Genomic DNA, 25,577 nt, shown 5'->3' on the forward strand with positions numbered 1-25,577 from the left:
CATAGCCCACTGTGGGGCATCAGGTACCACGAAGGAACAGCCCCAGGCTCCTTCCCGCAACAAACCCTCACACACCCACACACCCACACACCCACACCGCCCACACACACACACACACACACACACACACACACACTCACACTCCCCCCCCCCCGGCACCAGAGCTCAATGAAGAGCACTGAAAAGCTGGTCACCCCTTGTTATGGCCACTTGTTTCTTGGTAGAAAAAGGGCATCGTTTCTTATTACTCATCTTTAAATCATTCTTTGACGAAATTAACATTAATTGTCTATCTAAAACGTTAAAACTTTTGGTAATATATTTTAGTCCACAATACGCTTCTTATAAACGCCAACGTTTCATATGCGGTGAGAATATTTTTACAATTTGCACATTTTGAAAACGTTACCATGGCCCATCCAGGAAAGGGAAAGATTTGAAAGGGGTCTCCCGGGCCCCGAAATTTCCCTCGTTGTTTCCAGCTCCGGTGTCACACCTCCAGTGGGTCCCCATCCCCAGAAAGTGAAAAGAGGGAATAGCGGGGCATCCTCTTTGAGACAGAATCTTTGATCTCCGGGGGATTTTTCTTCTTAATGAAAACTGCTATTTCAAATTAAAACATCTGGAGTCACCCACCTCACACCAGACCCAGCCAGGCACAGAAGGCCACCTCTGGAAGGCTGGCACTTCCAGGCAAACTCCGGAGGAGGGAAACGCGCGGAGTCCGAGAGAAGGAAACGCAGTGGCTACCAGGGACTTGCGGTGGGAAGAAGGGAGACTGACTGCTTCCCAGGGACAGGGTTTCTCTTGGATAAAAATGGGCGGGAACTAGATGAGGATGACGTTGGTGTGATCTTGTGAGTGTACTTCATGCCACTTCAGCGAACAATTTAAAAACATCCAAGAATTAAACTTTATTGAACTGACGAGATAAAATATAGGGAAAGGTCAAGTAAAGAAAAGCGAAAAACAAAACTTTAAGACCCACGCAATGGATAGGGGAAGGCAAGGATTCTCCGGGGCTGCAGCTCAGGAGCTGAGGGTAGTGGCTGGGATGCTGCAAGTGCTTGTTGAAGGTCTTGAGCCGGCTGTGGCTCGGAAGATGCCTGTGCGGCTCTGAGCTGGGGTGGGCGCGAGAGGGAGAGATGGTGTTCGATCTGCAGGGTCTTCTGGATCTTTCGGTGGAGCTGCAGCTGGAGAGGGAAGAAGAGAAAATGCCACCCACATGAGCGCCTGCCCAAGTCACTCCAAAGGAAGGAAGCCTCTGCCGCCACTGAAGGAGTCTCAGTCCAAGAAGCAAGCCCCCGAAAGGCTTCCCAGAGTGGAGTCCGCGGGAAGAGTGATCTGAGCCCGCCCCTTGCTCCCAGCCGAACCCCAGCCTCTGGAGACTCTGCTCTGGGGGGCGCGGCGCCATCCCCTGTGCACATGCCCACATCACACACCTGAGTCCTCCTCAGCCTCAGTCTCGGCATCAGTGTGCTCAGGGTGCTCCAGCTGGGAAAGAAGAACGCGGGCACGGTGCTCCAGCTCCGAGCCGGGCATATTAAGGCCAACGTAGGCCAAGAGCATTTCCAGGCTGGGAACATCTGGGGGCTGGATAAAATCCTCAGGGTACCGTTGGAGCCAGGTGCCCAGAATGAAGGAGATGGCCCTGAGGACGGACAGGTGGGCAGCAGAGTCAGAGAAGGGTCGTTTCCTTGCACACTGGCCTCCCGCGCAGCTCTGTGCGGGCCTGGGCTCCTGGGCCTCCCGCTCCTGGCTGTCCAGGGGCCAGTCCTACTTGGCGTCCACCTCCAATCTGGCAGTCTTGGCAGAGGTGGGCCAGGTCACCATGGAGGGGCTAGGAAAAGGCCTTTGGAAGGGAGAGCCCTGTGCGATGGTGGCGTCACCACTCCTAGTCCTCAGGGAAGCCTGACACACTGCTTGGAGCATCTCTCTGCCCACTGCCCACTGGAACGTCAGCTCCGTGAGGGCAGGGAACGGTGCGGTCCCCTCTTTTCATTGCCCTCCCTGGCACACAGGAGCTGCTCCCAGAATATTTGACCAGGGAGGGAACAGCGGACATTGTCTCCCGCCCAGGCTTCCCAGGGCCCTCCTCTTGCCTCCAGCTTTCCCTCCTGGGCCTACGTGCTGCCCAGTTCACCAAGTGTCCCATGAGGGTCATGCTCCCCCGCCCCGAATCTCTACCAGGGAGGGGCTTATGTGGCCCCGGAGCACTCCCCGAGCCCCCTGAGCAGGAGCTGAGCACCCGCTGTTGAGGTTCTAGCAGATGAGTGAGCGGGACGCTGCAGGGAACTCCCCTCCAAGTGTGGACGCTGGGCGCCCTCCTAGGGATTCCAAAGGCCACTCACTTTTTCAGTTGGTCCAGGGGTCCGCCGTCCTCATCGCAGTGAGGAAGGACGCAACCGTATCTAGAAGACACAGGAGGACGTCACACGGACTGGACTGTGGATCAGGCCTGCCTGAGAAGCCTAGCGGCGCTGTCTGACTCCCGACGAGAATGGAGCCCTGGAGGGCACGGCTGCCGCCCGCTCTGTGCACGGGATTATGGTCGGTGCCTAGAAAACGTTCTGCACCTAGTGGGGACCTCTCTCTGTGTGTGATGAAGGAGGGAGCTCCAACCGGCCCCTCACTCCTGCTTGGGCGGGTCGGGGGCCTCGGCTCAGCCCAGGGATGGCTGCTCTGGCTTCACCCAGGTCAGGGACCTAGAAGGGCTCTCCCGTCTCCTTTTCCAATCGGAAGACGACAACTCAGTCCAATTCCCGGGGCCGGTGAGGGATGAGGCAGAGGCTTCGCCATAGGGAAGAGGAGTATCCTCAATGAGCACAACCACAGCCCCCGCTCCAGTCGACCCTCCCAGAGGGCTAGGCTTCTCGAAAAGCCTTTGCGTGCAGCACCTCCTTGAGTCCCTACAATATCCCCTGGAGGCTGATCCTCTGTTCACCCCGCCTTGCAGAGAGCAAACCGAGGCTCCGAGAGGCTCGGAAGCCTCACAGCTAGTAGGTGGCTGAATGCCCACGGTGCTGCGGAGGGGCACGGCACTCACCTTTGAAACAGAAGCTCCAGCACCTGTTGTGTGGTGGCAAAACCTCTGTACGTGCACAGGAAGCTGCGGACGTAGGCGGTGTCGCCATCCAGGAAGGCGGGCACCAGGTGCTCCACTCGATTCTGCCGCGTTGCAGCCTGCACGGTCCACACCAGGCGGCACGCTTGGCTCTTAGCTCGGGATGGATTTTCAGCCTGGGGTCGGACAGAGGGGGCACTTGCCATCAGAGGCCGCACCACTCCTGGGCCCCAGAAGTGTCGGGGCCTGGAGGTCAGACCGAATGCCCAAGCCCTCGGTGACTTGTGGCCAGAAGTGGGCATCATTGCCCAGGGCAGGGAAGAATTCTCGGGATTCCAAGTAGGATGTGAGGTGGAGAAGGATTCAAGCTCTTGGTCTCCTAGGTCTTTGTGCTGGCAGAGAAGTGACAGCCCCTCCCTGGATGAAGAGCATCATCCCTGGGGTGGCTGACCGACGGCCCATTCTAGAGAGGAGAGCACAGAGGCTTTTCGTGGGCTGGGAGGGATCAGGACAGGAGGACAGGCAGGGTGACCAGGGCGGTGCTGTGGAAATGGCAACAGAAGGTGCCGGTTCAGTGAAGGGCTGAATCACGGGGCTAACGGGTCTCCCTTCTGGAAAGTTGTGCAGCCTGCTGAGGCCCGACGCCCTGACCTCGAGAGGCCACGTGGACGTGTTCCCCTGGACAGCAAAGGCAGAGGAACAGAAAGAACACTGTGAGCCCCATGTCCTTTTGGGCAAAAGCATGCCTATCCATCAGGAGGCTGCGTCCGACTGGGAGACGGTGGGGAAGGATTGTCAGGCCACGTGGACATATGAGCATGGGAGTTCAAACAGGAAAATCTCTACCAAACACGAAAGTGCTCTTGAATGCCCGTGAGCTGATGTGCTAGAAATGTCTCTTCTCTGCTACACCCCTGTGGACAGGGACGTCTCCTCTGGCCAAGACAGGGGCCGGGCCCGCAGGGGAAGGTTGGGGGAAGAGATGGGGATTCAGATTCCTTTGGGAGCAGGGCTCCAGGCAGGAGCCCCGGGCCTGTCTCGGGGCCTTCGAAGACCTGGGGTCCTCAGCGCTGTCTTGGGGGCCCTGGGGGTTGGGTCTCCCCGGCACCTGCACTCACCCTGAGCCGGCCCTGGCCTCGGTTGGCAGTGTGGGGCACCTTCCTGTCCTGCAGGGTGATGGAGTCGAGGGCGCCGTTGCTCAGCTGCTGGCCCGTCTCCTGAGCGACGCTCTGGAAAGACAGTGCCCGGCAGCCAGGCGGCAAGCCTCAGAGACCCGACTGGCTGTCTTTGCTGGCTCTCACACCTCTGTGACTCTCTCCACTCTGGACACACATAGCCCGCCCCACAGTCCACACAGACCTCCAGCGAGGAGGGGAACACATGGCAGCCTGAGGGCCTGGCATTAGGAGGCCCCTTAGGAGTCCCCTTTCAGTCCTGACAGCCCCGTCCTGGCTTGGGAACGTGACGGGAAAAGCAGCTTATCGACTGCCCACCAACCTTCTCCGGCCAAGGGCAGATCCTGCCCACATGTCCCTCTGGCCCCCACACTCACGAGGACGGGACGAGGGCTGCCCTGGGAGGGCTCGGGGAGCTGGTCTGGCCTAGATCGGGCTGATCTAGGCTTCCTCATGTTACCTGAGAGGACCTCCTGCCGAAGGTCCGGCGGTGGGGGGCATGGGAGCTGAGCCAGCGTCCACAACGTCTCCAAAGGTTCTCCCTCCGGGGTTTCCGGGAACCAGAGCCCTGGTCAGGCGGGAGAAAGCAGGAGAACATGTTTCTCTATCAAGCGTCTCCAGCCAAGTGAGCTGGCTTTGCGCACGTGGCTGCCTAGTTGCGGGGGTTCCAAGTTCTGTCGGGGCCTGTTGTCAAGGAAGTGACCTCATTTCCTGCAGTGCCCTTACCTGAGTGCCCCCCTCAGATACCACCCATGCAAACAGTCCTCTGGCCATGGCCTTGCTCACCCCCCTTCTCCATGCGACGTCGAATGCGTACCCAGGAACACCAACACACCCGTCTCCCAGGCTCCCTAGAGGGTCTGGGTGCAGCCGAGGTCCCAGCTTTGAGACTGACGCAGAAACAACTCCTCTTTCTTACCTGTTCTGCATCCTGCATAAGCCCTTGTGTCTCTCAGGGCCTGTCGGCCTCCTGTCTGCACACTGGGGAGGACTGGAGCGTGGACTTGCTAGAGATGTCCTCTGGCATGTGTCCTACCTTAGAGGACAACACCTCTCAAACTGGAGGCGTGTGTCACTGGCAGGCAATGCCTCCCACTTCGTGTTTCTTCCTCTTGCAACTTGCCCTGTGTCTACTTCTCTTAGGATCCCACCTTAGAGGCCATTTTTGCATCCAAGGTCAAGGTGTGTGTGCGTGTGTGTGTGTGTGTGTGTGTGTGTGTTTGTGTGTTTGTGTGCTCAGGTTGTGGAGGCCAAGAAGAAAACAGCTCCCACAATAGGGAGGGATTGGCAAGAGCTTCTCAAGATCTCATGGTTCCTAGTTTCAGAAGCCAACCCTCCGGGTGGGGTTCCAGTCTTGCCCTAGAAGGTCAGAACACACACTTACCCACTGGACTCACCCTGTCATGGGCCGTTCCCTACCCCTCTAGGGGCCTCAGTTTCCCAATTTCCCAGTGAGACATTCAATTCAGGACTGCATAGGCATGAGCTCAGCAGAGAGGTGGCCACCACTCCCTCCACCGTGGGTGTGAGGTGGGCAGAGCTACAGTCAAGGGTGCCCCTGACCCGGGCTCCTCCTCAAACAAGAACTGAGCAAATGCCCATCTACACTGCCGAATGCTCCCCCTCACCCCCACACCATCTCCAGATCTGTATGCACTTCCACCAACACAGCCTTCTCCAGAGCCCCCGGGGAATGCCTGTGTGCAGCCAGAGCCCCAGCCTTGAGGACGCAGAGCTGGCTTCCTCCCTGGCTCCACCTTCTTCGTCATCTGGGATTCTGGGCAAGGCATTGAAGTTCTGGGGTCTTCTCCTTCTCCCCTCACTGGCCACCCGGGATCAGGACTTCCTGGTCTAGACCTCCTGGTATAACCCCTCCTCTTGAGTGGGGACTCAGTTGAGCGATTCCACCGAGGACGGCAAAGCGATGCCAGTTCACTCCTGAGACTTGGATGTGGTCAGTGGCCAATTTCGTGTTTCCTCTGACCAGATGGCCTCTCCCTGTGTCATGGGACTGGGAAGAGGGGGCACCCTCGTCTTGTTCCTGATCTTGGAGGGAGAGCTGGTATCCTTTCAGCATTGTGCATGATGGTGGCTGTGGGCTGGTCACAGGTGGCTCTTAGTCTGTGGAGGTACGTTCTTTCTAGGCTCAATTTGTTGAGTGTTTATGATCAAAACATGCGTACTCTGGGAAATGCTGATTCTGCTTCAATGGAGAAGAGCATGTGACTTTTACCTTTTCCTCCTATGAATGTGGTGCCTGTCATTTACTGACCGAACCATCCTCCCATCCCAGCGATAAATTCCACTTGACCATGGTGGAGGACGTTTGTACTGTTAGTAGCGTTTGGCTGAGGGGGACTGGGTGGGCCCTTCTCTCCTCCATGGGTCGCTGCCTGGTCCTCCGAGGGCCTCCCTTCCGTCCTGTCTACCTCCCCGCTTCGGACATCACGTCCAGTGTCTCGGGACTCTCTCCTTTCCCAAACAAGGCTCCAACTGCATCAACAAAGCGTAGATATTCGAAAAGGCAGCTGACACCTAAAGAGAGTGTCTAAATTGCCTCCAAGAAACTCTGCATCAGGGCATCACTTCTAAAGAGAAATCGAGATGCGTGGACCCAGACGGACACTACGGGACAATTATGAGAGTGAAGAAGGGTCCAATTGTTCACCCCTGGGTTGCCTCGGTGGGTGTGCCGTGTGGCCGCTGAGAACGCGCAAGGGGATAGGTGTGACTACTCATAGCCCACTGTGGGGCATCAGGTACCACGAAGGAACAGCCCCAGGCTCCTTCCCGCAGCAAACCCTCACACACCCACACACCCACACACCCACACCGCCCACACACACACACACACACACACACACACACACACACTCACACTCCCCCCCCCCGGCACCAGAGCTCAATGAAGAGCACTGAAAAGCTGGTCACCCCTTGTTATGGCCACTTGTTTCTTGGTAGAAAAAGGGCATCGTTTCTTATTACTCATCTTTAAATCATTCTTTGACCAAATTAACATTAATTGTCTATCTAAAACGTTAAAACTTTTGGTAATATATTTTAGTCCACAATACGCTTCTTATAAACGCCAACGTTTCATATGCGGTGAGAATATTTTTACAATTTGCACATTTTGAAAACGTTACCATGGCCCATCCAGGAAAGGGAAAGATTTGAAAGGGGTCTCCCGGGCCCCGAAATTTCCCTCGTTGTTTCCAGCTCCGGTGTCACACCTCCAGTGGGTCCCCATCCCCAGAAAGTGAAAAGAGGGAATAGCGGGGCATCCTCTTTGAGACAGAATCTTTGATCTCCGGGGGATTTTTCTTCTTAATGAAAACTGTTATTTCAAATTAAAACATCTGGAGTCACCCACCTCACACCAGACCCAGCCAGGCACAGAAGGCCACCTCTGGAAGGCTGGCACTTCCAGGCAAACTCCGGAGGAGGGAAACGCGCGGAGTCCGAGAGAAGGAAACGCAGTGGCTACCAGGGACTTGCGGTGGGAAGAAGGGAGACTGACTGCTTCCCAGGGACAGGGTTTCTCTTGGATAAAAATGGGCGGGAACTAGATGAGGATGACGTTGGTGTGATCTTGTGAGTGTACTTCATGCCACTTCAGCGAACAATTTAAAAACATCCAAGAATTAAACTTTATTGAACTGACGAGATAAAATATAGGGAAAGGTCAAGTAAAGAAAAGCGAAAAACAAAACTTTAAGACCCACGCAATGGATAGGGGAAGGCAAGGATTCTCCGGGGCTGCAGCTCAGGAGCTGAGGGTAGTGGCTGGGATGCTGCAAGTGCTTGTTGAAGGTCTTGAGCCGGCTGTGGCTCGGAAGATGCCTGTGCGGCTCTGAGCTGGGGTGGGCGCGAGAGGGAGAGATGGTGTTCGATCTGCAGGGTCTTCTGGATCTTTCGGTGGAGCTGCAGCTGGAGAGGGAAGAAGAGAAAATGCCACCCACATGAGCGCCTGCCCAAGTCACTCCAAAGGAAGGAAGCCTCTGCCGCCACTGAAGGAGTCTCAGTCCAAGAAGCAAGCCCCCGAAAGGCTTCCCAGAGTGGAGTCCGCGGGAAGAGTGATCTGAGCCCGCCCCTTGCTCCCAGCCGAACCCCAGCCTCTGGAGACTCTGCTCTGGGGGGCGCGGCGCCATCCCCTGTGCACATGCCCACATCACACACCTGAGTCCTCCTCAGCCTCAGTCTCGGCATCAGTGTGCTCAGGGTGCTCCAGCTGGGAAAGAAGAACGCGGGCACGGTGCTCCAGCTCCGAGCCGGGCATATTAAGGCCAACGTAGGCCAAGAGCATTTCCAGGCTGGGAACATCTGGGGGCTGGATAAAATCCTCAGGGTACCGTTGGAGCCAGGTGCCCAGAATGAAGGAGATGGCCCTGAGGACGGACAGGTGGGCAGCAGAGTCAGAGAAGGGTCGTTTCCTTGCACACTGGCCTCCCGCGCAGCTCTGTGCGGGCCTGGGCTCCTGGGCCTCCCGCTCCTGGCTGTCCAGGGGCCAGTCCTACTTGGCGTCCACCTCCAATCTGGCAGTCTTGGCAGAGGTGGGCCAGGTCACCATGGAGGGGCTAGGAAAAGGCCTTTGGAAGGGAGAGCCCTGTGCGATGGTGGCGTCACCACTCCTAGTCCTCAGGGAAGCCTGACACACTGCTTGGAGCATCTCTCTGCCCACTGCCCACTGGAACGTCAGCTCCGTGAGGGCAGGGAACGGTGCGGTCCCCTCTTTTCATTGCCCTCCCTGGCACACAGGAGCTGCTCCCAGAATATTTGACCAGGGAGGGAACAGCGGACATTGTCTCCCGCCCAGGCTTCCCAGGGCCCTCCTCTTGCCTCCAGCTTTCCCTCCTGGGCCTACGTGCTGCCCAGTTCACCAAGTGTCCCATGAGGGTCATGCTCCCCCGCCCCGAATCTCTACCAGGGAGGGGCTTATGTGGCCCCGGAGCACTCCCCGAGCCCCCTGAGCAGGAGCTGAGCACCCGCTGTTGAGGTTCTAGCAGATGAGTGAGCGGGACGCTGCAGGGAACTCCCCTCCAAGTGTGGACGCTGGGCGCCCTCCTAGGGATTCCAAAGCCCACTCACTTTTTCAGTTGGTCCAGGGGTCCGCCGTCCTCATCGCAGTGAGGAAGGACGCAACCGTATCTAGAAGACACAGGAGGACGTCACACGGACTGGACTGTGGATCAGGCCTGCCTGAGAAGCCTAGCGGCGCTGTCTGACTCCCGACGAGAATGGAGCCCTGGAGGGCACGGCTGCCGCCCGCTCTGTGCACGGGATTATGGTCGGTGCCTAGAAAACGTTCTGCACCTAGTGGGGACCTCTCTCTGTGTGTGATGAAGGAGGGAGCTCCAACCGGCCCCTCACTCCTGCTTGGGCGGGTCGGGGGCCTCGGCTCAGCCCAGGGATGGCTGCTCTGGCTTCACCCAGGTCAGGGACCTAGAAGGGCTCTCCCGTCTCCTTTTCCAATCGGAAGACGACAACTCAGTCCAATTCCCGGGGCCGGTGAGGGATGAGGCAGAGGCTTCGCCATAGGGAAGAGGAGTATCCTCAATGAGCACAACCACAGCCCCCGCTCCAGTCGACCCTCCCAGAGGGCTAGGCTTCTCGAAAAGCCTTTGCGTGCAGCACCTCCTTGAGTCCCTACAATATCCCCTGGAGGCTGATCCTCTGTTCACCCCGCCTTGCAGAGAGCAAACCGAGGCTCCGAGAGGCTCGGAAGCCTCACAGCTAGTAGGTGGCTGAATGCCCACGGTGCTGCGGAGGGGCACGGCACTCACCTTTGAAACAGAAGCTCCAGCACCTGTTGTGTGGTGGCAAAACCTCTGTACGTGCACAGGAAGCTGCGGACGTAGGCGGTGTCGCCATCCAGGAAGGCGGGCACCAGGTGCTCCACTCGATTCTGCCGCGTTGCAGCCTGCACGGTCCACACCAGGCGGCACGCTTGGCTCTTAGCTCGGGATGGATTTTCAGCCTGGGGTCGGACAGAGGGGGCACTTGCCATCAGAGGCCGCACCACTCCTGGGCCCCAGAAGTGTCGGGGCCTGGAGGTCAGACCGAATGCCCAAGCCCTCGGTGACTTGTGGCCAGAAGTGGGCATCATTGCCCAGGGCAGGGAAGAATTCTCGGGATTCCAAGTAGGATGTGAGGTGGAGAAGGATTCAAGCTCTTGGTCTCCTAGGTCTTTGTGCTGGCAGAGAAGTGACAGCCCCTCCCTGGATGAAGAGCATCATCCCTGGGGTGGCTGACCGACGGCCCATTCTAGAGAGGAGAGCACAGAGGCTTTTCGTGGGCTGGGAGGGATCAGGACAGGAGGACAGGCAGGGTGACCAGGGCGGTGCTGTGGAAATGGCAACAGAAGGTGCCGGTTCAGTGAAGGGCTGAATCACGGGGCTAACGGGTCTCCCTTCTGGAAAGTTGTGCAGCCTGCTGAGGCCCGACGCCCTGACCTCGAGAGGCCACGTGGACGTGTTCCCCTGGACAGCAAAGGCAGAGGAACAGAAAGAACACTGTGAGCCCCATGTCCTTTTGGGCAAAAGCATGCCTATCCATCAGGAGGCTGCGTCCGACTGGGAGACGGTGGGGAAGGATTGTCAGGCCACGTGGACATATGAGCATGGGAGTTCAAACAGGAAAATCTCTACCAAACACGAAAGTGCTCTTGAATGCCCGTGAGCTGATGTGCTAGAAATGTCTCTTCTCTGCTACACCCCTGTGGACAGGGACGTCTCCTCTGGCCAAGACAGGGGCCGGGCCCGCAGGGGAAGGTTGGGGGAAGAGATGGGGATTCAGATTCCTTTGGGAGCAGGGCTCCAGGCAGGAGCCCCGGGCCTGTCTCGGGGCCTTCGAAGACCTGGGGTCCTCAGCGCTGTCTTGGGGGCCCTGGGGGTTGGGTCTCCCCGGCACCTGCACTCACCCTGAGCCGGCCCTGGCCTCGGTTGGCAGTGTGGGGCACCTTCCTGTCCTGCAGGGTGATGGAGTCGAGGGCGCCGTTGCTCAGCTGCTGGCCCGTCTCCTGAGCGACGCTCTGGAAAGACAGTGCCCGGCAGCCAGGCGGCAAGCCTCAGAGACCCGACTGGCTGTCTTTGCTGGCTCTCACACCTCTGTGACTCTCTCCACTCTGGACACACATAGCCCGCCCCACAGTCCACACAGACCTCCAGCGAGGAGGGGAACACATGGCAGCCTGAGGGCCTGGCATTAGGAGGCCCCTTAGGAGTCCCCTTTCAGTCCTGACAGCCCCGTCCTGGCTTGGGAACGTGACGGGAAAAGCAGCTTATCGAATGCCCACCAACCTTCTCCGGCCAAGGGCAGATCCTGCCCACATGTCCCTCTGGCCCCCACACTCACGAGGACGGGACGAGGGCTGCCCTGGGAGGGCTCGGGGAGCTGGTCTGGCCTAGATCGGGCTGATCTAGGCTTCCTCATGTTACCTGAGAGGACCTCCTGCCGAAGGTCCGGCGGTGGGGGGCATGGGAGCTGAGCCAGCGTCCACAACGTCTCCAAAGGTTCTCCCTCCGGGGTTTCCGGGAACCAGAGCCCTGGTCAGGCGGGAGAAAGCAGGAGAACATGTTTCTCTATCAAGCGTCTCCAGCCAAGTGAGCTGGCTTTGCGCACGTGGCTGCCTAGTTGCGGGGGTTCCAAGTTCTGTCGGGGCCTGTTGTCAAGGAAGTGACCTCATTTCCTGCAGTGCCCTTACCTGAGTGCCCCCCTCAGATACCACCCATGCAAACAGTCCTCTGGCCATGGCCTTGCTCACCCCCCTTCTCCATGCGACGTCGAATGCGTACCCAGGAACACCAACACACCCGTCTCCCAGGCTCCCTAGAGGGTCTGGGTGCAGCCGAGGTCCCAGCTTGGAGACTGACGCAGAAACAACTCCTCTTTCTTACCTGTTCTGCATCCTGCATAAGCCCTTGTGTCTCTCAGGGCCTGTCGGCCTCCTGTCTGCACACTGGGGAGGACTGGAGCGTGGACTTGCTAGAGATGTCCTCTGGCATGTGTCCTACCTTAGAGGACAACACCTCTCAAACTGGAGGCGTGTGTCACTGGCAGGCAATGCCTCCCACTTCGTGTTTCTTCCTCTTGCAACTTGCCCTGTGTCTACTTCTCTTAGGATCCCACCTTAGAGGCCATTTTTGCATCCAAGGTCAAGGTGTGTGTGCGTGTGTGTGTGTGTGTGTGTGTGTGTGTTTGTGTGTTTGTGTGCTCAGGTTGTGGAGGCCAAGAAGAAAACAGCTCCCACAATAGGGAGGGATTGGCAAGAGCTTCTCAAGATCTCATGGTTCCTAGTTTCAGAAGCCAACCCTCCGGGTGGGGTTCCAGTCTTGCCCTAGAAGGTCAGAACACACACTTACCCACTGGACTCACCCTGTCATGGGCCGTTCCCTACCCCTCTAGGGGCCTCAGTTTCCCAATTTCCCAGTGAGACATTCAATTCAGGACTGCATAGGCATGAGCTCAGCAGAGAGGTGGCCACCACTCCCTCCACCGTGGGTGTGAGGTGGGCAGAGCTACAGTCAAGGGTGCCCCTGACCCGGGCTCCTCCTCAAACAAGAACTGAGCAAATGCCCATCTACACTGCCGAATGCTCCCCCTCACCCCCACACCATCTCCAGATCTGTATGCACTTCCACCAACACAGCCTTCTCCAGAGCCCCCGGGGAATGCCTGTGTGCAGCCAGAGCCCCAGCCTTGAGGACGCAGAGCTGGCTTCCTCCCTGGCTCCACCTTCTTCGTCATCTGGGATTCTGGGCAAGGCATTGAAGTTCTGGGGTCTTCTCCTTCTCCCCTCACTGGCCACCCGGGATCAGGACTTCCTGGTCTAGACCTCCTGGTATAACCCCTCCTCTTGAGTGGGGACTCAGTTGAGCGATTCCACCGAGGACGGCAAAGCGATGCCAGTTCACTCCTGAGACTTGGATGTGGTCAGTGGCCAATTTCGTGTTTCCTCTGACCAGATGGCCTCTCCCTGTGTCGTGGGACTGGGAAGAGGGGGCACCCTCGTCTTGTTCCTGATCTTGGAGGGAGAGCTGGTATCCTTTCAGCATTGTGCATGATGGTGGCTGTGGGCTGGTCACAGGTGGCTCTTAGTCTGTGGAGGTACGTTCTTTCTAGGCTCAATTTGTTGAGTGTTTATGATCAAAACATGCGTACTCTGGGAAATGCTGATTCTGCTTCAATGGAGAAGAGCATGTGACTTTTACCTTTTCCTCCTATGAATGTGGTGCCTGTCATTTACTGACCGAACCATCCTCCCATCCCAGCGATAAATTCCACTTGACCATGGTGGAGGACGTTTGTACTGTTAGTAGCGTTTGGCTGAGGGGGACTGGGTGGGCCCTTCTCTCCTCCATGGGTCGCTGCCTGGTCCTCCGAGGGCCTCCCTTCCGTCCTGTCTACCTCCCCGCTTCGGACATCACGTCCAGTGTCTCGGGACTCTCTCCTTTCCCAAACAAGGCTCCAACTGCATCAACAAAGCGTAGATATTCGAAAAGGCAGCTGACACCTAAAGAGAGTGTCTAAATTGCCTCCAAGAAACTCTGCATCAGGGCATCACTTCTAAAGAGAAATCGAGATGCGTGGACCCAGACGGACACTACGGGACAATTATGAGAGTGAAGAAGGGTCCAATTGTTCACCCCTGGGTTGCCTCGGTGGGTGTGCCGTGTGGCCGCTGAGAACGCGCAAGGGGATAGGTGTGACTACTCATAGCCCACTGTGGGGCATCAGGTACCACGAAGGAACAGCCCCAGGCTCCTTCCCGCAACAAACCCTCACACACCCACACACCCACACACCCACACCGCCCACACACACACACACACACACACACACACACACACACTCACACTCCCCCCCCCCGGCACCAGAGCTCAATGAAGAGCACTGAAAAGCTGGTCACCCCTTGTTATGGCCACTTGTTTCTTGGTAGAAAAAGGGCATCGTTTCTTATTACTCATCTTTAAATCATTCTTTGACCAAATTAACATTAATTGTCTATCTAAAACGTTAAAACTTTTGGTAATATATTTTAGTCCACAATACGCTTCTTATAAACGCCAACGTTTCATATGCGGTGAGAATATTTTTACAATTTGCACATTTTGAAAACGTTACCATGGCCCATCCAGGAAAGGGAAAGATTTGAAAGGGGTCTCCCGGGCCCCGAAATTTCCCTCGTTGTTTCCAGCTCCGGTGTCACACCTCCAGTGGGTCCCCATCCCCAGAAAGTGAAAAGAGGGAATAGCGGGGCATCCTCTTTGAGACAGAATCTTTGATCTCCGGGGGATTTTTCTTCTTAATGAAAACTGTTATTTCAAATTAAAACATCTGGAGTCACCCACCTCACACCAGACCCAGCCAGGCACAGAAGGCCACCTCTGGAAGGCTGGCACTTCCAGGCAAACTCCGGAGGAGGGAAACGCGCGGAGTCCGAGAGAAGGAAACGCAGTGGCTACCAGGGACTTGCGGTGGGAAGAAGGGAGACTGACTGCTTCCCAGGGACAGGGTTTCTCTTGGATAAAAATGGGCGGGAACTAGATGAGGATGACGTTGGTGTGATCTTGTGAGTGTACTTCATGCCACTTCAGCGAACAATTTAAAAACATCCAAGAATTAAACTTTATTGAACTGACGAGATAAAATATAGGGAAAGGTCAAGTAAAGAAAAGCGAAAAACAAAACTTTAAGACCCACGCAATGGATAGGGGAAGGCAAGGATTCTCCGGGGCTGCAGCTCAGGAGCTGAGGGTAGTGGCTGGGATGCTGCAAGTGCTTGTTGAAGGTCTTGAGCCGGCTGTGGCTCGGAAGATGCCTGTGCGGCTCTGAGCTGGGGTGGGCGCGAGAGGGAGAGATGGTGTTCGATCTGCAGGGTCTTCTGGATCTTTCGGTGGAGCTGCAGCTGGAGAGGGAAGAAGAGAAAATGCCACCCACATGAGCGCCTGCCCAAGTCACTCCAAAGGAAGGAAGCCTCTGCCGCCACTGAAGGAGTCTCAGTCCAAGAAGCAAGCCCCCGAAAGGCTTCCCAGAGTGGAGTCCGCGGGAAGAGTGATCTGAGCCCGCCCCTTGCTCCCAGCCGAACCCCAGCCTCTGGAGACTCTGCTCTGGGGGGCGCGGCGCCATCCCCTGTGCACATGCCCACATCACACACCTGAGTCCTCCTCAGCCTCAGTCTCGGCATCAGTGTGCTCAGGGTGCTCCAGCTGGGAAAGAAGAACGCGGGCACGGTGCTCCAGCTCCGAGCCGGGCATATTAAGGCCAACGTAGGCCAAGAGCATTTCCAGGCTGGGAACATCTGGGGGCTGGATAAAATCCTCAGGGTACCGTTGGAGCCAGGTGCCCAGAATGAAGGAGATGGCCCTGAGGACGGACAGGTGGGCAGCAGAGTCAGAGAAGGGTCGTTTCCTTGCACACTGGCCTCCCGCGCAGCTCTGTGCGGGCCTGGGCTCCTGGGCCTCCCGCTCCTGGCTGTCCAGGGGCCAGTCCTACTTGGCGTCCACCTCCAATCTGGCAGTCTTGGCAGAGGTGGGCCAGGTCACCATGGAGGGGCTAGGAAAAGGCCTTTGGAAGGGAGAGCCCTGTGCGATGGTGGCGTCACCACTCCTAGTCCTCAGGGAAGCCTGACACACTGCTTGGAGCATCTCTCTGCCCACTGCCCACTGGAACGTCAGCTCCGTGAGGGCAGGGAACGGTGCGGTCCCCTCTTTTCATTGCCCTCCCTGGCACACAGGAGCTGCTCCCAGAATATTTGACCAGGGAGGGAACAGCGGACATTGTCTCCCGCCCAGGCTTCCCAGGGCCCTCCTCTTGCCTCCAGCTTTCCCTCCTGGGCCTACGTGCTGCCCAGTTCACCAAGTGTCCCATGAGGGTCATGCTCCCCCGCCCCGAATCTCTACCAGGGAGGGGCTTATGTGGCCCCGGAGCACTCCCCGAGCCCCCTGAGCAGGAGCTGAGCACCCGCTGTTGAGGTTCTAGCAGATGAGTGAGCGGGACGCTGCAGGGAACTCCCCTCCAAGTGTGGACGCTGGGCGCCCTCCTAGGGATTCCAAAGCCCACTCACTTTTTCAGTTGGTCCAGGGGTCCGCCGTCCTCATCGCAGTGAGGAAGGACGCAACCGTATCTAGAAGACACAGGAGGACGTCACACGGACTGGACTGTGGATCAGGCCTGCCTGAGAAGCCTAGCGGCGCTGTCTGACTCCCGACGAGAATGGAGCCCTGGAGGGCACGGCTGCCGCCCGCTCTGTGCACGGGATTATGGTCGGTGCCTAGAAAACGTTCTGCACCTAGTGGGGACCTCTCTCTGTGTGTGATGAAGGAGGGAGCTCCAACCGGCCCCTCACTCCTGCTTGGGCGGGTCGGGGGCCTCGGCTCAGCCCAGGGATGGCTGCTCTGGCTTCACCCAGGTCAGGGACCTAGAAGGGCTCTCCCGTCTCCTTTTCCAATCGGAAGACGACAACTCAGTCCAATTCCCGGGGCCGGTGAGGGATGAGGCAGAGGCTTCGCCATAGGGAAGAGGAGTATCCTCAATGAGCACAACCACAGCCCCCGCTCCAGTCGACCCTCCCAGAGGGCTAGGCTTCTCGAAAAGCCTTTGCGTGCAGCACCTCCTTGAGTCCCTACAATATCCCCTGGAGGCTGATCCTCTGTTCACCCCGCCTTGCAGAGAGCAAACCGAGGCTCCGAGAGGCTCGGAAGCCTCACAGCTAGTAGGTGGCTGAATGCCCACGGTGCTGCGGAGGGGCACGGCACTCACCTTTGAAACAGAAGCTCCAGCACCTGTTGTGTGGTGGCAAAACCTCTGTACGTGCACAGGAAGCTGCGGACGTAGGCGGTGTCGCCATCCAGGAAGGCGGGCACCAGGTGCTCCACTCGATTCTGCCGCGTTGCAGCCTGCACGGTCCACACCAGGCGGCACGCTTGGCTCTTAGCTCGGGATGGATTTTCAGCCTGGGGTCGGACAGAGGGGGCACTTGCCATCAGAGGCCGCACCACTCCTGGGCCCCAGAAGTGTCGGGGCCTGGAGGTCAGACCGAATGCCCAAGCCCTCGGTGACTTGTGGCCAGAAGTGGGCATCATTGCCCAGGGCAGGGAAGAATTCTCGGGATTCCAAGTAGGATGTGAGGTGGAGAAGGATTCAAGCTCTTGGTCTCCTAGGTCTTTGTGCTGGCAGAGAAGTGACAGCCCCTCCCTGGATGAAGAGCATCATCCCTGGGGTGGCTGACCGACGGCCCATTCTAGAGAGGAGAGCACAGAGGCTTTTCGTGGGCTGGGAGGGATCAGGACAGGAGGACAGGCAGGGTGACCAGGGCGGTGCTGTGGAAATGGCAACAGAAGGTGCCGGTTCAGTGAAGGGCTGAATCACGGGGCTAACGGGTCTCCCTTCTGGAAAGTTGTGCAGCCTGCTGAGGCCCGACGCCCTGACCTCGAGAGGCCACGTGGACGTGTTCCCCTGGACAGCAAAGGCAGAGGAACAGAAAGAACACTGTGAGCCCCATGTCCTTTTGGGCAAAAGCATGCCTATCCATCAGGAGGCTGCGTCCGACTGGGAGACGGTGGGGAAGGATTGTCAGGCCACGTGGACATATGAGCATGGGAGTTCAAACAGGAAAATCTCTACCAAACACGAAAGTGCTCTTGAATGCCCGTGAGCTGATGTGCTAGAAATGTCTCTTCTCTGCTACACCCCTGTGGACAGGGACGTCTCCTCTGGCCAAGACAGGGGCCGGGCCCGCAGGGGAAGGTTGGGGGAAGAGATGGGGATTCAGATTCCTTTGGGAGCAGGGCTCCAGGCAGGAGCCCCGGGCCTGTCTCGGGGCCTTCGAAGACCTGGGGTCCTCAGCGCTGTCTTGGGGGCCCTGGGGGTTGGGTCTCCCCGGCACCTGCACTCACCCTGAGCCGGCCCTGGCCTCGGTTGGCAGTGTGGGGCACCTTCCTGTCCTGCAGGGTGATGGAGTCGAGGGCGCCGTTGCTCAGCTGCTGGCCCGTCTCCTGAGCGACGCTCTGGAAAGACAGTGCCCGGCAGCCAGGCGGCAAGCCTCAGAGACCCGACTGGCTGTCTTTGCTGGCTCTCACACCTCTGTGACTCTCTCCACTCTGGACACACATAGCCCGCCCCACAGTCCACACAGACCTCCAGCGAGGAGGGGAACACATGGCAGCCTGAGGGCCTGGCATTAGGAGGCCCCTTAGGAGTCCCCTTTCAGTCCTGACAGCCCCGTCCTGGCTTGGGAACGTGACGGGAAAAGCAGCTTATCGAATGCCCACCAACCTTCTCCGGCCAAGGGCAGATGCTGCCCACATGTCCCTCTGGCCCCCACACTCACGAGGACGGGACGAGGGCTGCCCTGGGAGGGCTCGGGGAGCTGGTCTGGCCTAGATCGGGCTGATCTAGGCTTCCTCATGTTACCTGAGAGGACCTCCTGCCGAAGGTCCGGCGGTGGGGGGCATGGGAGCTGAGCCAGCGTCCACAACGTCTCCAAAGGTTCTCCCTCCGGGGTTTCCGGGAACCAGAGCCCTGGTCAGGCGGGAGAAAGCAGGAGAACATGTTTCTCTATCAAGCGTCTCCAGCCAAGTGAGCTGGCTTTGCGCACGTGGCTGCCTAGTTGCGGGGGTTCCAAGTTCTGTCGGGGCCTGTTGTCAAGGAAGTGACCTCATTTCCTGCAGTGCCCTTACCTGAGTGCCCCCCTCAGATACCACCCATGCAAACAGTCCTCTGGCCATGGCCTTGCTCACCCCCCTTCTCCATGCGACGTCGAATGCGTACCCAGGAACACCAACACACCCGTCTCCCAGGCTCCCTAGAGGGTCTGGGTGCAGCCGAGGTCCCAGCTTGGAGACTGACGCAGAAACAACTCCTCTTTCTTACCTGTTCTGCATCCTGCATAAGCCCTTGTGTCTCTCAGGGCCTGTCGGCCTCCTGTCTGCACACTGGGGAGGACTGGAGCGTGGACTTGCTAGAGATGTCCTCTGGCATGTGTCCTACCTTAGAGGACAACACCTCTCAAACTGGAGGCGTGTGTCACTGGCAGGCAATGCCTCCCACTTCGTGTTTCTTCCTCTTGCAACTTGCCCTGTGTCTACTTCTCTTAGGATCCCACCTTAGAGGCCATTTTTGCATCCAAGGTCAAGGTGTGTGCGTGTGTGTGTGTGTGTGTGTGTGTGTGTGTGTGTGTGTGTGTTTGTGTGTTTGTGTGCTCAGGTTGTGGAGGCCAAGAAGAAAACAGCTCCCACAATAGGGAGGGATTGGCAAGAGCTTCTCAAGATCTCATGGTTCCTAGTTTCAGAAGCCAACCCTCCGGGTGGGGTTCCAGTCTTGCCCTAGAAGGTCAGAACACACACTTACCCACTGGACTCACCCTGTCATGGGCCGTTCCCTACCCCTCTAGGGGCCTCAGTTTCCCAATTTCCCAGTGAGACATTCAATTCAGGACTGCATAGGCATGAGCTCAGCAGAGAGGTGGCCACCACTCCCTCCACCGTGGGTGTGAGGTGGGCAGAGCTACAGTCAAGGGTGCCCCTGACCCGGGCTCCTCCTCAAACAAGAACTGAGCAAATGCCCATCTACACTGCCGAATGCTCCCCCTCACCCCCACACCATCTCCAGATCTGTATGCACTTCCACCAACACAGCCTTCTCCAGAGCCCCCGGGGAATGCCTGTGTGCAGCCAGAGCCCCAGCCTTGAGGACGCAGAGCTGGCTTCCTCCCTGGCTCCACCTTCTTCGTCATCTGGGATTCTGGGCAAGGCATTGAAGTTCTGGGGTCTTCTCCTTCTCCCCTCACTGGCCACCCGGGATCAGGACTTCCTGGTCTAGACCTCCTGGTATAACCCCTCCTCTTGAGTGGGGACTCAGTTGAGCGATTCCACCGAGGACGGCAAAGCGATGCCAGTTCACTCCTGAGACTTGGATGTGGTCAGTGGCCAATTTCGTGTTTCCTCTGACCAGATGGCCTCTCCCTGTGTCGTGGGACTGGGAAGAGGGGGCACCCTCGTCTTGTTCCTGATCTTGGAGGGAGAGCTGGTATCCTTTCAGCATTGTGCATGATGGTAGCTGTGGGCTGGTCACAGGTGGCTCTTAGTCTGTGGAGGTACGTTCTTTCTAGGCTCAATTTGTTGAGTGTTTATGATCAAAACATGCGTACTCTGGGAAATGCTGATTCTGCTTCAATGGAGAAGAGCATGTGACTTTTACCTTTTCCTCCTATGAATGTGGTGCCTGTCATTTACTGACCGAACCATCCTCCCATCCCAGCGATAAATTCCACTTGACCATGGTGGAGGACGTTTGACTGTGCTGTTAGTAGCATTTGGCGGAGGGGTACTGATTCTGCCCTTCGTTGCTCAGTGGCTCCCTGCCTGATACTCTGATGGGCTCAGTTCTGTCCTGTCTACCTCCCTCCTTCAGACATCATGTTCAGTTTCTCTGGAATCTCTCCTTTCCCAAACAAGATTCCTACTTCATAGAGAAATCTTCAATATTCGAACATGCAGCCAACACCGAAACAGAGTTTGTCAATTGCCTCCCAGAAGTCCTTTGTCTAGTCATCACTTCTAAAGTGAAATAGAGGTGTTTGGACACAGATGGATCCTTCAGGCCAATCATTATTGAAAAATTGGAAATTGTTCAATTAGAGATACCAATTATTGGATATGGTATTAATACTTTACAACATTCGGATTCAATATTTATATATATTTTGAAATGGCCACCACAATAATTGTTGTTACCATCCGTCACCATACCTAGCTGCGGAAGTTTTTTCTCATGATGGGAACATTTAAGATTACTCTTTTAGCAATTTTCAAAATTGCGATATAATATTATTAACTATGGCCGCCATGCTGCACATTACATCCCAAGGACTTATTTATTTTATAACTGAAAGCTTGTACCTTTTGAATCCCTTCACCCATTTTGACCACTCCTCACCCCTGCCTCTTGCCTCCACCCATCTGTTCTCTATATCTATGAGCTTGATTTTTGTTGTTGCTTTTTAAGCAATTAATATTTTTAAAGTGAGATAATATACAAATTCAATTTGTGCTATAACAATCTAGTCTTATATCTTATAACATGTTAATACCTCTGGGAAACACGTTTGTTTCCGTACAATTATTCAGAAAGGAAGAGTTTTGAAAACAGCATAAATGTGGGATATTCTCATCTTTTATTTAATGTTATTAAAGTGAGCATATTACACAAATGCCAGAATTTTGAAAAATAGATTTGCTTTAGAAGATATGACGTCAAATTTTATAGTTGAAGACAATTTTATGGATGAACAATTTCAAAATTCCAGCAATAAAAATTCTTCTTCTTGCAAAATTCTCTGAATAATAAACAAATATTTCCCAAAATTTTATACAAGATTACACATTAAGTCCAAGAGCTGGTAAAGATCATATGAAAGATAATTAATTTTAAGTACATTTTCTTTTTGAAGGGTTAGCAATATTTTTTCTTGAGGAAGATTAGCCCTGTGCTAACATCTGCTGCCAATCCTCCTCTTTGTTTTTCTTCTTTTTTCTTTTGCTGAGGAAGATTGGCCCTGAGCTAACATCTGTGCCCATCTTCCTCTATTTTATACATGGGACGCTTGACACAGCATGGCATGATAAGTGGTATGTAGGTCCATGCCCAGGATCCAAACGATGGAACCCCAGGCTACCAAAGTGGCTCACACAAGCTTAACCGCTGTGCCACCAGGCCAGCCCCAAGATAGGGTAGTATTTTGTTTTAGGTTTAATTTATTTTTGCAAGCATAGTGATCTCCCATGAATGCTGCTGTATTTAACACAGCTACTCTACTCTAGCCTGTGGAGATCCGAAAGTTTTGCCACCCTCTGTGAGCTCTGAGAATTGTTTGGATTATAATTGCTTCATAATTCTTTTTCAGGATTTTCTGAGCCTTTCCTTCTGAAATTTCATCTTATTCGTGCCAAAGCCTCAAGGCCAAACTTATGCAGATTTTTGGAACTCTTCTCAGTATCTCCTTCTCCCTCAACTTTGAGCTTTATCTGCTCCACTCAGCAAGATTGCAAGTTTTTATTTGAGTTCCTCCTCTCTCAGCTGCTGTGTGGATATTTCCATGCCCCAAAGCTCTGGCGAACCGTGGAGCTCACTTTGTGAGCTTCCCACGTCTTAAGAATCATAGCTACACCGCCTCTTGTCTGATGTCAGGAAAAAAGTTTCCAATATTCTGTCCAATTTTGAAGATGTTTATAAGAGGAATGTGATTCCAAACCACATTGTTACTCACAGCCCGAAGCAAAATGTACCTGTGTGTCTGTTTACCATTTTTATAAGATATACTAATAATAGAACTATGTGAAACTCAAGTATAACTGTTTATTCTCCATCCTCCCCTTAGACAGAAATACTAATAATGCTGTGAATTACCATATGAGAGGAAAAGAATTTCGTGTTTTACATGCAGAAAAATATTTTCAACTTCTCATTAGGAAAACACTGCCCATAATGAAGCATATTAGTAGATGATGCTTAAACATACACATACACACGCATGCACACATACACATGCATGCACACATACACAATACTTAGAAACAGTAGGTACATAACCAAAAAAATTATATCCAATTTTAGACAATGAAGTTGTTAGTATATAAAATATTTCGTAATTTCCATGCCCTTTCTCTTGGTAAAAATATCAATAACTTATGTAGCAGTGAGTACAAAATTGGTTTAAAAAATCATATAAAAGAAGATTTGAGGATTATGAAAGAATCAGATATATTTTCTATAGGGATGTGACATTTATATAGAAGAATTGTTTTGTAAATTTAAATACCAAAAAATACTTAGGAGAATGTTTATCTTTCTATTATGACATTTGTTAGACAGACTATGAATCATCAAATTAACTATAGTTTTGTGGTGGAAAAGTTTTCAGGTTGTTAAAAACTGATAAAGAATTAGCATTCAGTGTGTGACATTTAATTTTGTTAAAATACTATAATAACCAACAAAGAAAATAAGCATAAGAATTGGCAAGTAGATAAAATAAAAAGACTTTGAAAGATAAAAATCTTTTAAAAAAATCTAAGAATACCTTCCATGAGAAAAAATATTCCAAGGAGTAAAATATAAATCCTCAAAACAAAATTTACGGGACTAAACACAAATGAATCTAAAGGAAAATAAAATTTAATGGACATCCAGCAATACTGATTATCTGAAAATATCATTAAATATCAAGGATGATATATTGAAATAATAAACACACAAGAAAATTGTAAAAATGAAATGAGTCCTTCCCTAAGTAGAAATATTAATGAATTTTTGGAAGACACAAAGCCAAACACTCTACTCATTCTGCAGCCCAGCGTTGACCAACTGCCTTGATTCACCTTCCAATTCGAGTGTCTCAGCGTCCTCAAAACCCCAGGGAAAAAGAAGCTGCAAAAAGCTCCCCGGGGCTCTCAGCATTCCAGAATCTTAGCCTTTTGGCTCATTGTGGTTCTTTAATTTTGTGAAATTTTTAATTGGATGATAATTTTCTGTAAACACATTTTTTTTGTATACAACTTACATGAAAAACAAAGCTCAAATCAGAAGTAACTGCTGTAAGAAGTTTTTACAGGGGCTGGCCCCGTGGCCGAGTGGTTAAGTTCGTGCGCTCCGCTGCAGGCGGCCCAGTGTTTCGTTGGTTCGAATCCTGGGTGCGGACATGGCACTGCTCATCAGACCACGCTGAGGCAGCGTCCGACGTGCCACAACTAGAAGAACCCACAACGAAGAATACACAACTATGTACCGGGGGGCTTTGGGGAGAAAAAGGAAAAAATAAAATCTTTAAAAAAAAAAAAAAAAACTTTTTACAAAGTGATGACAACCATGTAGTCATCACTGAAATAAACAACAATGTCGAGAACAGAACTTTACTGGGTCCTCCCTTTAAGTTCAAACTCAGTCACGACCACCCCTCCAGCCCAGTAGAAATATGATTCTAGTCTATAATCATATAGACTAAATTATCTTGTTTTTCAAATTTATGTATGTGAAATCACACAGTATTTACTCTTTTGTCTTTGTTTAGTATATTAGATTTGTAAGGTTCATCCATGTTGTTGTATGCAGTGTTTTTTCATTGTCTTTCACTGCTATACAGTTTTCCAGTGTAATAATATGTCATAATTTTTAAAATCTTCCATCACTGTTAGGCATTGAGTAGTTTAGAATTTGGGATATTGCAAACAGTGCTCCTATGGTCTTCCATACACGCACCATTTGGTAAACACATACATACATTTCTGTTGAGTGTATACGTGTAATGGAATTGCTAGATCATAAGGTATTGTCTCTCTCTCAACTTGATTTGTTCTTCCTGCTCTTCTGTTTTCTGGGCAACATCTTTAATATTCATTTCTTCCACTTTATCATGCAATTGAGTTTATCTCTCTACTCCCTAATCAGCTCTAGATTTAAACAAATACCCATCACTGGGGAACTCATTGTTTAGAAGTGCTGGAGACCTGGACAAGCCTTTCTTTTCTTTCCCCCTATCAGATCCCTAAATAGAACGATTTCATCTAGGAATAACATTTTCACTGATATGAATTAATGAATTCCCTCACTACAACCCACTAGTAAGGGCAGCAGAAATAGTTACAATTAAATTTTCCTTTAAATTGCTTATCACACATGTATTTTTTGATGCAGTAGTGTTTAAGAATATGGACTTCAGAGCTAGACTGCTGGAATTGCATCCCACCTCGTTGCTCACTATTTGATGTTTAATGTTTAGACAACCCATAGATAGGTTTGCTGTTATTATCATTTCTATTCTATCCTTAAGGTGATCTCAAAAATACTACTTTCAGATCCTTTCTAGTCCTTTGTCATCTAATATCAGTAATAGAATATAATGTAATGCCAAGAAGTAACAACTTAATTAAATAGTAGCTAAAAGATTGAATAAAATTTTAACATTTAGTGAATTCAAAAAACTTGTAGTAGAGGTCGGTCGGTGGCACAGAGGTTAAGCTCCACTTTGGTGGCCTGGGGTTCATGGGTTTGGATCCCAGGTACAGACCTACACGCAGCTCCTCAAGCCGTGTTGTGTTGACACCCTATGTAAGAAATAGAGGAAGATTGGCACAGATGTCAGATCAGGGCCAATCTTTCTCAAACAAAAAGAAAAGAAAAAAAAATACACAGTAAATTGAATAAAATAAAATGATCCATTTTAATCTATGTTTACTAAGTAGAACTTCCATTGTTTAAAGCACCCTCTTTAGTCTTCCCTTTTTCCTGATATGAAAAGTCATTGAGCATTTACATCAACTGAGTGGTACCTTTGAATGTCTAAC

The 25,577-nt window shown here is 53.3% G+C and overlaps 3 protein-coding genes across 3 annotated transcripts; all 3 read right to left on the reverse strand.

The window, feature by feature from the left end:
• Nucleotides 1-994: 994 nt before the first annotated feature.
• On the reverse strand, nt 995-4,983 carry LOC103566172 (ral guanine nucleotide dissociation stimulator-like). Its single transcript, XM_070587188.1, has 6 exons — nt 4,700-4,983; nt 4,183-4,293; nt 3,047-3,240; nt 2,352-2,411; nt 1,443-1,651; nt 995-1,193 (listed from the first exon to the last, which is right to left on the reverse strand). The coding sequence occupies exons 1-6, from the start codon at nt 4,835-4,837 to the stop codon at nt 1,030-1,032; spliced, it is 876 nt and encodes a 291-aa protein (XP_070443289.1). The 5' UTR covers nt 4,838-4,983; the 3' UTR covers nt 995-1,029.
• A 2,987-nt stretch (nt 4,984-7,970) lies between these two features.
• LOC139077868 (ral guanine nucleotide dissociation stimulator-like) lies at nt 7,971-11,959 on the reverse strand. Its single transcript, XM_070587189.1, has 6 exons — nt 11,676-11,959; nt 11,159-11,269; nt 10,023-10,216; nt 9,328-9,387; nt 8,419-8,627; nt 7,971-8,169 (listed from the first exon to the last, which is right to left on the reverse strand). The coding sequence occupies exons 1-6, from the start codon at nt 11,811-11,813 to the stop codon at nt 8,006-8,008; spliced, it is 876 nt and encodes a 291-aa protein (XP_070443290.1). The 5' UTR covers nt 11,814-11,959; the 3' UTR covers nt 7,971-8,005.
• Nucleotides 11,960-14,946: 2,987 nt separating this feature from the next.
• On the reverse strand, nt 14,947-18,935 carry LOC139077869 (ral guanine nucleotide dissociation stimulator-like). Its single transcript, XM_070587190.1, has 6 exons — nt 18,652-18,935; nt 18,135-18,245; nt 16,999-17,192; nt 16,304-16,363; nt 15,395-15,603; nt 14,947-15,145 (listed from the first exon to the last, which is right to left on the reverse strand). Exons 1-6 carry the CDS (start codon nt 18,787-18,789, stop codon nt 14,982-14,984), a joined length of 876 nt encoding a protein of 291 aa, XP_070443291.1. The 5' UTR covers nt 18,790-18,935; the 3' UTR covers nt 14,947-14,981.
• Nucleotides 18,936-25,577: the final 6,642 nt, after the last annotated feature.

The sequence above is a fragment of the Equus przewalskii genome, chromosome 20 (assembly GCF_037783145.1).
Source record: "Equus przewalskii isolate Varuska chromosome 20, EquPr2, whole genome shotgun sequence".
NCBI classification, from domain to species: domain Eukaryota; kingdom Metazoa; phylum Chordata; class Mammalia; order Perissodactyla; family Equidae; genus Equus; species Equus przewalskii.